This window comes from Trachemys scripta, chromosome 5, assembly GCF_013100865.1.
Source record: "Trachemys scripta elegans isolate TJP31775 chromosome 5, CAS_Tse_1.0, whole genome shotgun sequence".
NCBI lineage: Eukaryota > Metazoa > Chordata > Testudines > Emydidae > Trachemys > Trachemys scripta.
In genome coordinates this window covers 11,367,823-11,382,254 of record NC_048302.1, presented here as the reverse complement: position 1 = coordinate 11,382,254, position 14,432 = coordinate 11,367,823, and the positions used below count along the sequence as shown (strand labels likewise).

Genomic DNA, 14,432 nt, shown 5'->3' with positions numbered 1-14,432 from the left:
TTAGGTCAGCTGCAAACGTCCATCTCTGTCTGAGTGGGAGAGGAGGTTGATGAACTTCCTTTGGAATGCGATGGTCTTGGATTTCTTCGTAGTTATTGTCTTGATGTCCAGTTTCTCCACCCACTTTAAAGCAGCTTTTCTCATTAAAATGACTACCACACAGATTAAAGTGCTGTGACAAACCTAAAAGCCATGACTGGTTTATTAGCAATCTACATTGTTCTCTAGACACTTACATTTTTACCACCAAAATTCATGAAATGATGTTCCAGTCTAACTTGGAGGTAAAGTTTTCAGCAATAGCTTTTTTGTCATGCTGATATTAGTATTTTCAATTTTAGTCTAGGTCCCTTTTCATGTGGTCTGTCTTTTTGTCAGCAACATCTGAAGTCTTCCTCAAGGGAGAAAATCTCCACCTTCATCTATTAGGATAGGCGTACACGCTTAGGTCAAATTTTTCAAAAGCACCTATTAGTTTTGGGTCTTCCAGTTTTGGGGAGTCTGACTTGTGACACCTTAGTCTTGGTCGGGAGAAGTGGTGAGCACTCAACTCCAACTAAGGAGAAGGGCAGATGTTCAGCTCCTTTGAAAATAAAGCCAATCGTTTCTCAAGTTGGGCACTTTTCATGAACAGCTATGGGTACTGGAAGTGTATTTCAATTCATATGGGTTTGTGGTCGCCGATAATGTGAATTTTACAAAGGAATGTACAATTGACACCATAGTGGTCAATTACATAAACCACATGAAGTTGGTCTTGCTCCATGAATGGTTAACATATGTAACTAATACCTTGTCTACAAGAGAAAGTTGCACTGTTAACTTGAGGAGTGATTTTAAACAGATTTAGTTGAACTGATGCAAACCCCACCATGGAAAATCTTATTTCTATTTAAGTGTGGTTTGTTACCATTTAGCTTAAGGTGGTATTGATGTTAAACTGGAATATGAGTGTCTTACAGGGGTTTGCACTGTTTTAACTAAATTAGTTCAAAACCCAATTTAAGTTAAACCAATGCAAATTTTTCACACATGCAAGGCCTAAGCAACAGGGATCATATTTCTCATTGGTAGTCAAGTGTAAAATTCACAATTCACACTATTTACAATGCAATGCACAACTTAAAACTTGCTCAGTCAGTTATGTGCGTCAACCAACTGGGGAACAGAAACGCCACCAGGTGACTTATCTACAGTAGCTAATTGAAGCAGTGCAAACTGTGTATCTGATTACAACATTCACAATATTACCATTTAACAGTATGCCAAGCAAGAATCAGAGCGTGTTGGGAATTCTCCAATGGAACGTTTTCCTGTCAGACAATGCCCATCTGGTGAAATGGACACATTCCGTGGAGATAGTTCCATTTCAATGACGTTGCGACAAAACCCAGGCATGGTTCTGATGTTACCCTGCCTGAAAGTGCCTGATTTCCAGCCAGCTTGTCTGCCTGGGTCCGCAGCAGCCCGCTGGGGCTCCTGGCTCCGTGGGGAGGCAGGAGCCTGGATACACCAGGGCAGCCCGACCCAGAGCCAAGTCTCCATTCCCTTGTGCGGAGCATTTCAAAAAGGGTGGTTTTCATTCCAAATACGAATGAAGCCAAATTTTTGAAGCCTCAAAATCCTCCACGATATGGAATCGCCTATCTTTTCACAACTCTTTCAAGAGTTATTCACTGAAGAAATTAATAAAATAGATCAAACAAGCAGCCTGCTTGAGAATTTCACAATCTGTCAGCAGACAATTTGTCAAAAGGCAAAGTTTACTGCCAGCTACTTTGTGGCTTCTAAGCAACTCGGCTGCACAGCTGTCGTGAGGAAATGCCCCATGCCAGGAAGGGCACTAGAAATACTGTGCCCTGGCATGCTGCAGATGGCTTCTTTCCTTTGCTGGAGTACAGCTCCACAGGCCAGTGCTACAGGCAGTCCATGCCCCCACCTTTTCCACACCCTTTTTTAGCTTTCAGCTCCCCAGTGGACAGCAGAAAACATGCTCCCCAGACCACAGGCAGCACAGGGACTGCTACTGAGAGTGGTCCTTGAGCAGCATTCAAGGGGGACAAGGAACTTCTTGCTTGTCCCACGCAGCCACCCCAGGACCACTCATATTCTGGCCTTGAATAAATTATTCTGCTAAAAACCCTTCACCCAGCTCTAGTGCTGACTACAGTGCAAGAGGTGTCAATGAATGCTTGGATTGGATCGAAAGTTCGAGAAAAGATTCTGCATTATCAGTGCACATAGACTGAGGGAAGAAGAGACAAATTCTCACAGTTACACAGAGTGACCCATTTTCAGGTCTTCTCATCATGACTTGTAGTTACTGGCAGTCACGTGGATTAAATCCTATACTGCCATTTTACTGCCAATTACCTCGACTGTTAGCTCCCAGAGGAATAACGAAAACCAGCACATGCATTAACTCATTGACAGGTAGTCTATAAAAAGGCTTCTACGGTTAATGACACAACAACAAAAAAACAAAGCTAAATGCGAAGTGCGTTAAGATTTCCTGTTTTTCCACATCAAGCAAGTGGATTGCTAATTACTAGAAACTGAAAACTCGTTGGAGAGTAACTTTACCATGATCCAGTTTGACAAGGGCTATTATTCCTCATTTTTCAGGACACAAACTGATCAGATGAAATCAGGAAGTAATTTCTCCCCATGGTACAGTAGTGCACACTCAGCAATTTGAGGGTTTTATACCTTCCTCTGAAGAATCTAGCCTTGGCCATTGCTGAAGACTAGATGAACAACTAGCCGGCTGCACAATAGTGCACGCTCACACTTCTGTACATGCTTTTCTGAACAGGGATTGACTTAGGCACACGCTCAAGTTAAACACTTGCTTAAGTGCTTTGCTGAATCATAACCTATGCTCTTTTTTTTTTTAAGATCAATTAACACAACTTTCAAATCTTTTCCCTTTCTTTCATGCATTATTAAAAAACAAATAATTCTGCTACAGACTGATTGCTTTACCTTGCATACCAGCAGGCCCAAAATCTTGCCTGGTTAAAAAAATGGCATGATCATGGTGCTCAGAATGGTTGGGATCAGACTTCTGTTGCTGGTAGGCCCAGCGGCAAACATTCTCCAGGCTCCTTGAGGGGTTTCCCCTTTCAATCAAGCTGACGGACTAGAAGAGAGTAATTAATAAATTAGAATCAAGAGCTTAGTGGTGCATTCCCTGAACTTGGCATCAGGACATTTAAAACAATTATTTTCTCTTAAGATTTGCCTATGAGGTGAGTTAGTGAATGGCAAGCCAGGGTGCAAACCTATGGCACACTAGCTTGTTATGCACTAACTCACCACTTGGACCGTGCTACAGTGCACTAAAAGGTCTGTAGTGTATCAAAGCGCACCTTGGAGCTTTTAGTGCACTACAGCAAGGGCCAGACACCGAGTTAGTCTGCGGCAAGCTAGTGTGCTGTAGATTCACAGTCTGGCTCGTCACACACCATTTGGACAAGCCCTCAAGGAGCTCCTCTCTGAGCACTGAGCAATCACTCTTTTCACTCCTCCCCAGCTCATGCCAGCCTTTTGCCCTATCAAGTTGCTCCACAACTCACGTACACCATTCCCCCTGGGCTCGATTCACCACTGTCTGCAACGCTTGTGCCGTCATTTGCCCCTGAGCAAAGTGGGTGCAAAAAGCCACCACATCAGAACAATGGCATTTTACAAGGACTCTGCACAAGTGTTAATGATTACACAAAAACCAAGGTCCTGGGGAATCAGAGCAGCCAGAGAGAATCATTAGTAAGGTCTTTCCTCCCAGCCGCTAGTACCCCTGATTTGGTTGCAGGCAATCAGGCCAGTTTGTTGGCTTGCACGTAAGGGACTTTCCAGTAAACACCACAAGGGTTTATATTCTTTATAAAAATAACTGCATTTTTGTATAAAATGTAATGTGGAGGGAAAACACACAACAAATGATACAGCTACCACAGCAGGACAATTTTAATCACACAGCTGGGAGCTGCTCACAGTTTCAGCCGCTGGAAGAGAATGTGCCATTTGGTTAAGATAAGCCAGAGTGCTGTGACATACTCAGTCTACGGTAATCTGCTAAGAAAGGCTGAAATAACAACGTACGGGACAGATCTTCAGCTGGGGCAAACCAATGTAGCTCCAGTGGACCTGCGCTGATGTACACCAGATGAAGATCTGGTCCCTCTGTGTCCTGTCTGTCTCCTGCTACACTATATACACAAACTCTGTATATTCGGAGTAATGATATTTAACCATTAAGGAAACACTGAAATGGCCTTTTTACCTACCTAAGTTTAATGTCCCATTGAAATGGAAGGATGTGAACTTTACCAAACATGGAATAGACCCAGATGCTTCCTTTCGGTCTTTGAATAATGTAATAAGCATTTGTTGCAAAGCCCTCTAAGTGCTTTTTAAGAGGAAAAAAATGGAAAATATATTAAGATTACCCAGGGCAGACCATGGGGGAGCTCAGCATGATCCGGGAGAGGTGGAGGGGGCACAAACTGTTCTTGTAAAAAGGAAATAACTTCCTAATTATCAGCATGGCGGAGATATGCTGGCATGCTGCAACTGGCAAACAAGACATCATTTGCTTTGACAGCAATTGGCTTGATTCACTAAGGTCTTCTGCTGGCAGAAACTCAGTGTAATGGCGTGGCACCTACATCTCGCACGTGCCCCTTCTGGTCGAGTGTGTCTCTGCAGTCTTTAAACAGTCCCAGCTCTGGTGTTGGGCCATACCCTGAGGGCTTCCTCCCTGGAGGCAATGGTTTTCCCCTCTTGGTCTGTTCTGGCCACAGCTCTGCACCTGGGCCACTTAACAGATCAGTTCCCCTTCTGGGGGTTTATCACTGTCCGATTATAGGCCACTGTTGGGATCCACTAGGCATAGCTACCAGGTAACTCGGGAGAGTGGAAGGCCAAAAGTGCCGATGAAGCTCTTTTGCTCTGGGTCTGTGAACCACAGTGACTCCATCTTGGGAACTCTCACCTACTTCTATGCTAACTGCTTACATGCTCTGAAGTAGGCTGAAGCAGAAATGTATTGGTCAGCATTTCTGGCAGATGGTTGTAGTTTCACTCATATTAGCAGAAATAATAGAGATAAGGAGGGAATAGAGAGAAATAGTTAGTTTGTAGCCATTTTCCCATATATCCCCAAGGTATTTAGTGTAAAGGGTCAAGGGATGTACCTTGTTCTCCCTTCAAAATGACAAATGTATCCGCAACAGATGTCTCTTGTATCCCCTTCCCCAAAATAATATATGTATTCTGTGTAACCTGTTATCTATAGGTCAGCATAATGACGTAAAAAGGATGAGAACTGAGTTGTTTGTTACTGGTTATAAAAAGGGCCTGTTCGGCCATGTAAGGTGTGTCTCTTCTGGCATGAGTCGAGGAGCACCCTCTCAGCTGACTGACAAATAAAGGACCTGGTACCCGTCTTCTTGTCTCTCCGTGCCTCCTTGGTGTAATCAGGTAAGCTCCGGGGGGAAACGGGCCCTATTTGGCCAACACCACTTCCCCAGTTGCCTATGGGGGGTGGAGGACCCAGGCCTACACACTACTCTGGGTCCCAGCCAAGGGACCCTAAGAATAGCAGCCATGCGCCACCGTGGCCTGTTAACTAAGCTGTTTTCAGTTCCCTGGGCCACTTCCCCATAGCCCCAGCCTTCACTGATGCTTCACCCTTGGCTCAGGGCTCCTCTGTATTCAGGCCCAGCAGTCAGCCAGGAGCTCTTTCTCGCTCCCCCAGTCCCTGCCAGCACTGAGCTGTCCATGGTGCTGCAGTTCCCTCTGCCCAGCCAGGGACTGTCTCTGGCTCTGCAGCTCCTTTTTATAGGCCCTCCTGGGTCCTGACTGGTTACTCCCTACAGCCTCTCTGATTGGATAGCCTTTTGCAGCCTCCTCCTGATTGGCCTCCCCCGTCTCTCTAGGCTGCTCAGAGGACTTCGCTCCACTGCTCCTTTTCTGGGCTGGGTGTGGCAGGTCCCTGAGGCCTCCAGCAGGGGGCCTCTGGTTGTAGTCCACCCCATCACACTCGGGCGGCATACTCTGATGAAACAAAGTCTTCCCAGAGGGGGTTTGCAATGGTACAAGGCATATGCAACCCATTCTGTCAAGGGCGCTCTTGTACCCATCCCTAAAGTAGGTGGCACTGGCAAGGGAAGCACATAGACAGAACACATATTAGGAGAATCTCCCATGCAGCTGGGCTCCCATAAAGACTGTTCTCTCCTGGGGGCATATCTCTTCAGTCATAGCTGCCACCCAAGTATTAAGGAGAATGCAGACTAAAACCCCCAGCACCATGTAGGCCAAATCAAGCCCAGCATATGTAGCGTGAAGCAGAATTTAAACAAAGCGGATTGGTATCATAGGAGAGGGATATACTTCATAAGGAGCATTTCATTGGCTTATATCCTCCCAGCTTGGTAGAGACAAAAAGTTACCCGCATCTTCTAGCTGTTGGCGTTTGGTGAGAAATGAGTCAGGAAGGGGCACCAAGGACAGTTGTGTCAGCATCAAAACAGGTGCTCTTGTACGCAGCCTCAGAGAAGGGCATTAACCAGATTTGGGCGGAGGCAAACAGGGGAAGTAGCTCTCAGAAACTGCCCTGCTACTGCCTACGGTGCAGGACCCCCGTCTCCACTGCTGCCAGTTTGGTGCCAGTCCAGCAGTACCCACCAGCACCAAATTAACTGACACTGAAATATAATTGTGAAGATTAAGATGCAGAACTCATTGAAATGCCTTTTTACCTTTGCATATCCCAGCATTATCATTCGCACCAGCACCACATTTATGTGGACACCAAGGGATTCATCGTGGTAAATTTCGTTCACCTAAGAATGAGGGGAAAATAAAAGATAGATAAAAAAAATCATATAGAGAGAATATTAAAGTGCATATAGAGTTATATTTGCTCATAAGGAAGTAGAATTCAAGTCTTAAAATGTTTCTATGAACATTACAATTCCAGTTGTAACAAACCTTCTCATAGAGAACTTGATCAAAACCAACTGATGTCAATGGGATGGCTACAGTTGACTTTAATGGACTTTGTGGCCCATAGTGAAATTGTTCTTGAAGAAAAAAAAAAAGACTTTACTAAGTTCTGAACCTGCAAACACTTAAGCATATGCTTAACTTTACTTATGTGAGTAGTCCTATGGAAGTAAATGAGATTAGTCACATGAGAAAAATTAGGCATGTGCAGGATTGGGGCCTATCAGAGGGTAGCACCGAGGATATTTTTTATTTTCTTTATTTTGATTTAAAACTCACTCACTGATGGATTTTAAAACAAGTAAAGTTTGCAATGATATAAAACAGTTACAGTCCACTGCCATAAAAATGGTTCATGTCACTCATCACCCACCAGTGAAAAAAATCCATCAGCTGTACCTTGTATCCCACAACCACTTGGCCCCCAAGCATCTTATAGAATGGACTGTGTATAATTCATATGGCACAAAACACCCCTAGGTATATTTATTGTTATTTCCTGGGGCTTTCCATCATTGTCAGTGTGGCTCTTCTGCTGCCCCAAGATTTCTTTCCCCTTCCAGTCCACATGGAGATCTCAAGCGTGCCATTTGTACTGAGGATGAGTTCCAGCCTCGGTCCCCAATTGCTTTGTCTAGCAAATGTCTAACAAATTAGGACATATGCTTTGGATTACGACATGAATTGGGAACAAGCTTGCGTGTTTTTCATTTATTTAAAAAAATGCACTTTATTCAAATTCTACACCCAATGGGCCAAACCCCACAAACCTCACCCAAGCAAATCCTGTTAATGTCTGCGTGAGGTTTTCCCTCAGAAAATACTTCAGGATTCAGCTTACTATCTGCTTCTGTCTGGAGAAAGACATGAAAAACTAGGCAGCAGCCCTACACACACTTATGCATGTGCTTAATTTGAAGGGTCTGAGGAGTCCTGCTGACTGCAAACTAAGCTTAAATGCAGTGGGAAAAGGACTTCCAAATCCCCTAAGTGGCTTTGAAATTCTCAGCTGGAAGTTTTAAAGTCAACAGCATTGCCGAGAGAGAGAGAGGCATAAGCACTGCACCACAGCTGGTCTATCACTAATACCCTCAAATATCCTCCATTTCGCTAAGTCAAGTGTTCCATTTAAAAATCCTTTAATAGTATGAAAACATACAACATCTAAGCATTTTAGTTGGGGTTGGTTCTGCTTTGAGCAGGGGGTTGGACTAGATGACCTCCTGAGGTCCCTTCCAACCCTGATATTCTCTGATTCTATGATTTTGGAAGATGAGTTACTTTATAAAAACATCCTCTGTCAATCTATGCAAACACCATAGGCATCAACTCTGTAGATGCCCTGGGACTGGAACAGCCATGGAAAAAAATAGTGGGTGCTCTGCACTCACCAGCCCCCCGCCGATCAGCTGTTCGGTTGGCCCCGCCAATCAGCTGTTCGGCAGCAAGCACTCGGGGGAGGAGGCAGAGCAGGGGCAAGAAGAGGCGGAGTGAGGGTGGGGCCTTGGGGTAAGGGGCAGAGTGGGGGCAGACCCTCGGGGCAGAGTGGGGACAGAGCATCCACCTGGAAAAATGGAAGTCGGCACCTGTGGCAAACACCCATCCAAAAGTGAATCTCCTGATACCACAAGACTCCAGTTCCAAAGGGCAGTAGAAATTACACAGGGAAGAAGTAGTTGCATTGCTCTTAAGCACCCTTTGCAAAGCAATTTATGAATCTGCACAAAATGCCAAATTTTGCTCTTGGAGGACTCTAGTGGGAGCTGCACTCAAGGGCGGGATTTTGCCCTAATCATTTCTTTAGAAAGCTCATGCTCCAATATGTCTGTTAGTCTATAAGGTGCCACAGGACTTTTTGCAAAAAGCTGTTGCTTTGTTATAATACAAAACATCTTTCCTACACTGTCCAGTACTCTGGGATATATGCTGAATTTAGATTAATCCCCTTTGTTTATTACTCTGTTAGGGCCAAATTCTCTTCTCTTACTCCTGTGGAGCGGTATCTTAGTCCACGAGCTGTCTCATTGAAATCACTGGGTAAAGTATTACTCCACATAAGCCAGAATGGCAGAATCTGGCCCCTAGAAGCTTAGCAATAAAGAGCCAGGTTGAACCTTTATAATGTGTGCTTATCCCGGGGCAGCAGTAGTTCTCTCCCCAGGAGCAGAGCAGGGAGGAAGCTGTGATTTGCCACATGAGTTGCAGATTACTCCCCCTCTGCTTTTGTTCAAGTATTTAAAAACAAAACAGGTTAGACGGATTGTAGCAGCAATATAAAGGGTCCTCCCCCAAAGCACTACTTGCTGCTCAGTACTGGGCCCAATACTGGGACCAGAACCGGACAGTGCCTGGATGTCCCATGCCTCTGACTTAGAAACCAGTGGGAGATTCCAAAAGGCCACTGGACTAGTGCTGGGCCCCAGTGACTCCCTGACCATCCACAGGAACGTACTCCCACTGAACATTCCTTAGCAGGGTAGTAGTGCCTTAGTGGAGAGTAGGGAGAGTTGCCACACGGCTGGGAAACACAGGCCCCAAACTGATTGAGAGTCGGATGACTCTCCGTCCACTGACCCAGGAGGGGCTGCTCCTGACAGTGCTCGAGACCGGTGCTGAGTTGCAGAAGGATGCAGTGCAGCCAACATTGCAGGCTTTCCCCTCACCCATACCAACGAACGTGCAATTTGAGGCAATGGAGGTTGACATGGTAGCAAGCGCTGCACTGATGTTGCTGGCGCCCCGTCTGCTGGTACCGAGAGCGTGGTCTCCTGCACCCCTTTTGACACTGGCACTGAAAGGCTCAGCAGATCTCTTGCTGCCACAAGCACCTCCGGCGTGGTCAGTACCGAGATGGTCTCGGGACCATATTGTGCCACAGACGTAGAAGATGCTCCCTCAGGTTCTGGACTCACTGCCACCTGCCTGGGTGCCGGGGTCAATGGTGCCAGCTTCTGCGGTGCCACACAATAGGAGTGCTTAAATCTCAACTGCAGTCTACTCTTATCCCAGGCCTCAATGACTTTGGTGTGGTGACCCTCACCCCTGGGTGGTTTACTTAGCGGTCTTATGCCTCTTCTGAGGCACTGCGGAGGGTGAGCGGTGTCAGAACTCAGAAGCAGCTTGGAGATGACATGTTCCACTGGCAGTGGTGACATTAACACCGTGGACACAGAAGGTAAGCAAGAGGGGACTGAATACAAGATCCTGTCTTTGATCAGTGCCATCAATTCCTGTGCTAAGCTTTGTACAGTAAATTGGGATAATTGTTAATTTGTTAATTAGATTTTAACATCCAAAAATATTTAATAAATTTCAATTGGTATTCTATTGTTATAAGTGCGATTCATCGCGATTAATTTTTTTGAGTTAAGTACGATTAATTGACAGCCCCAGCGTATATTTATCTGGAATCCACTTTGAGATGCCCATTTCCCTTTGTATGAGCTGAACTTTGCTAAATTAAAGCTGACTTTTTTCATAGTTATCATAGTACAAACACTCTGAAAGCTTGGAAATATACGACCAGCCTGGTGGTCCCCAAACTTTTTAGGGCCACACCTGCCCTTACCTCTGTCCTTGCCCCCAGAGCCGTGGCTCCTGGGGGAGGGGAATGTGAATGGGGTAAGAAGGCTAAGGATGGGGGCAGGGCTGGGAGCCATGGCCATGGGCAGGGCTGGGTGGTTCCTTCCCGTCCCCTCTGGCAGCCCCCGAACAGGAGATGCCTCAAAGTTTGGGAACCTCGGGACTACCCAGGCTTCATGAGAATACTATAGAGAACTTCTGGTGCTGCTTGACATGAATGCATCTAGGTCTGAGCTGTGCCCAATAAGCACGTTCAATTAAAAAATGGCAGATAAGCACCCCAAATGCCTAGTTTACCACCTCTGTACTCTAAGAATAGTTTATGGTCATAATTTCAAGAATGCAACATATGACTTAAAAGTGCTGCCTTACCAGGATTTTCCCTATCATGCTACTAGGAGCTCACATTCTCAGAAAAGGCTTCTCCATGAGAGAAAGGGTTAACGTGCTGGATTGTCATGTGAACTCTACACTAGCTGTTGAGGAGGGAAGCAGACTGTTGACAGAGAAATGCTTAAAAAAATTAGGGAAATCCTAGTATCAGTGGTACAGGGACTGATCTCCACGGCCTTGCATTTGTGTAGTCATTTAGAGCAGTGTAAAGAGAGAGTAAAATACTCGGTGTTTTACATGCACTTTGCACAGGTGAATGACAGGTGCAAGGCAGCAGGAAAAATCAGCCCCACCATATTTTGTTATCAGCTACTACTCTGAGTAATGCAGACTACCCCCAAATATAATCCATATAGAGGCCCCGAATCGCTGGAGTTGGAAGAGTGAAGGGTTCAGCCACCGGAGTGTCTCTTGAATGCTCAGCAGTGCCCGGCCCTTAACATGGATTACAGCAGCATCAGGGCTGCCCGAACTTTCGCTGCTATGACCCCCCAGGGACTGTCTGCCAGCTGAGAAAAGCGGGAGGAGAGTGAGTTCTGGTTTTGCCCCTTCTTATTCCTGGCAAACCCCCTAAACTGGGGGCTAGGAAGTGGGCCTGAGGAGAGACACTTCAAGAGCTCTACACCAGCAAGGGAGTTCCCCTTACACCAGGGTCCATTTCCAGTCCCTTTACACTGCTGGAGCAATAAAGGAGCTAGGGTGGCAGAGAGAACCAAGCCCCTAGTACATCTCCATTACTGACCACCTCCTTGCCCACTACTCTTTTGGCTTACAAGTCCCGCTGTGTACCCACAGTTTTTCTGGCACTGAATTTACAAGTCTAATCTCCTTATATCTCACCTCAATAGTTTGGGCCACCTCCAAATTATCAAAGAGGTGGGTGACAGCTCCCACTCCCTAACTTGCACATTCCTCCCAGGTGAAGCAAGGATACACTGATAAGACAGGTAAGGCTCTCGAAGAACACAGCCTATCAGTGATATCTAACATTGCATTAACCTAACACTCCTCTTTCTGTCTTCACTATACCTGTTAGGGGGCGTGGATCTGTCTTTAATCCTCTGTTCCCCCGAACAAAGATGTGGCCTAGCACCTAGAGCACTAGATTGGGGCTCAGGAGAGCTGGGATCTATTCCTGGCTCTGCCACTGGCCTGGTGGGTGACCTTGAGCAAATCACTTCCCTGCTCTGTGCCTCAGTTTCCCCAGCTGTAAAAAGGAGGGAATGATACTGGCCTTTGCAAAGTGCTCTAAGATTGACTCACTCTGAGGTTACATTCTTCCCCTTTCTGAAGGGGACTGATTATACGGAAGTAATTTACAAAAGTAACTGTGTTGAAGCATTCCTACTTCTGTGCACTTACGACCAATTCCACTCTGGTTCAACCACCTGTTTCCTTTGGCAGCTTTTGTCTGACGACTTGGGAAAACCCAGTGTTAATGACTTTCAGTTCTTGAACTGTAAAAGCTATTGGCATTTCCTCCATATCCTCAGATTCCTTTTAGATAAAATACTGACGATCTCGCACAGAAAGCTATGGTTATTAATTAATAGGGTTAACTACAGGATAGTTGGTGATTCATAAATTGATTGATACCATCATTTAACTGCCTCCGTACAGCTCATGGCATTCTGACATTAAGAGGTTTTGACCTAATGTTCCTCTCCCACCATCCCTACTTGACAGTTATTAATCACCAAATTAATACAAAAGGCCAAAGTTGACTCTCAGTTACACCCACACAATGCCACTGGCTTCCATGACTATGAAATTTACGGCAGAACTGGGTCCACAAATATTTAACTCAAGAGTTTCCACAGTTGCGATGGATCATGCATTGTACATGGGTGAAAAACCAGTGAGATGACCCTGGGACTCACACTCCCTTTACCATGCTGTTCTAGTACTTGTACAGGACAACACTGTCCATTTTTAGAAAGTTGGCTCTGAATCTGGAAGAGCTGCACAACATAACAAAGTACATTAGCAACAGCAACCCCCATGCATCACCAGACGGGATGAAGATATGATTACAATGATCGGGATTAAACTTCTGCTTCTATAAGACATTCCACTTGGTTGTAAGTCTGCCCATGTGTCAAATTCAGAGTACAATACCCCACAGTGTTGATCAAGATGTGGAACTATGAAAAGCAAAAGCAGAGAGTTTTTTCCTAAAATATTACATAATATCTATCCATCTCGTGCTTACGAAAAGCCTGGCTGAGAGACAATATTTCAAGGACTTTTAGTTACTGAACACAAATGCCTTCCTTTTCAAATTGCTATACTTTTAGGGCTTTAACCAAAGACTATTGAAGGCCATGAAAAAACTCCCATTGAGATTTGACTTCAATGAGGATCAGGCCATCAGATGCTGATACTACAAACACTTACACATATATGCTTAACTTTAAGACACAAGTAAATCCCACTGAAATCAATTATGCACATGCATAAGTGTTTGCAGAAATGGGCTTTAGTTTGGTTAAAATGTTGCAGTCTTAACTAAATTATGAAGGAAAAAAATAGAAGTTTACCTGGGCAATTAAAAATGACAGAAAGCTACACTGGTGTCCTTATATGCATTATTTTCAACACTAGAGTCTATTGTAAGTGAAGTTTTTATTGCAATTTCCAGTTTCACCAGCAAGTTGATTAAAAGATTCTTGTAACACTATTGTATCTTGACCTATCAAAATCTTGACTTCAAAGACAAGACTATTTAAAAACTATTTCTATATTATAAGACAGTGCAGAGTCACAATATTTTGTATTATTTACGTAAAACTTTAGGGCAATGGTAAACATTTTAGTTAGCTGTATTCTGTATTAAAAGTATATTACCAGCAGATGGAGCTATCTACATTATAGAAAAGATGAAACTTGAAACTGTTTTGGGATATTAAAATCTGTTTACAAAAAGTTAAATATGTTTGGTTTAGAACTAAAAGTCAATGTCCTGAAGGCATCTCAAATTAATATTTACTATGGAAAACAACAGAACAGAGATTAGTTTCTGGAGTTCATTTGTGCCAACAACGCACTGCTATGATTGTTGCTGTAAACAAAAAGAATAAAATGAAGAGATTCCTTAAAACACTTTATATTTAATAATTAACTTCACAATATCATCTAACTAGCAGCTGAAATTAAGAAGCAGAAGAGATGCCAAGGTCTAAAAATGCAACTTATCAATATTGCTTATTTCAAGAATCCACATCTGGTAACATAACCAGAATAAAACTCAATCATCCATCAGGCAAGTTCACATTAAGGATACCTAAACCACTTGATTGTAAAAATGAACCCAGGCAAGCATTGTAGGTTCTGCTAATTTAAGGAAAAACTTTGTTACTCACTAGACAAATGCACTAGTTTTTCATCTCAGGAGACCCAAATCCTAATTTGGTCATACATGTGGCAAACTCTTCCTAGTTCTT

At 44.3% G+C, this 14,432-nt stretch overlaps 1 protein-coding gene across 1 annotated transcript in view; it reads right to left on the bottom strand.

The window, feature by feature from the left end:
- Nucleotides 1-14,432, bottom strand: part of ADAMTS3 (ADAM metallopeptidase with thrombospondin type 1 motif 3) — a 192,033-nt gene that overhangs the window by 31,128 nt on the left and 146,473 nt on the right. The window contains 2 exon segments of the mRNA XM_034771735.1: nt 2,986-3,142; nt 6,768-6,851. Of these exon segments, the coding sequence (XP_034627626.1) occupies nt 2,986-3,142; nt 6,768-6,851 (241 nt within the window).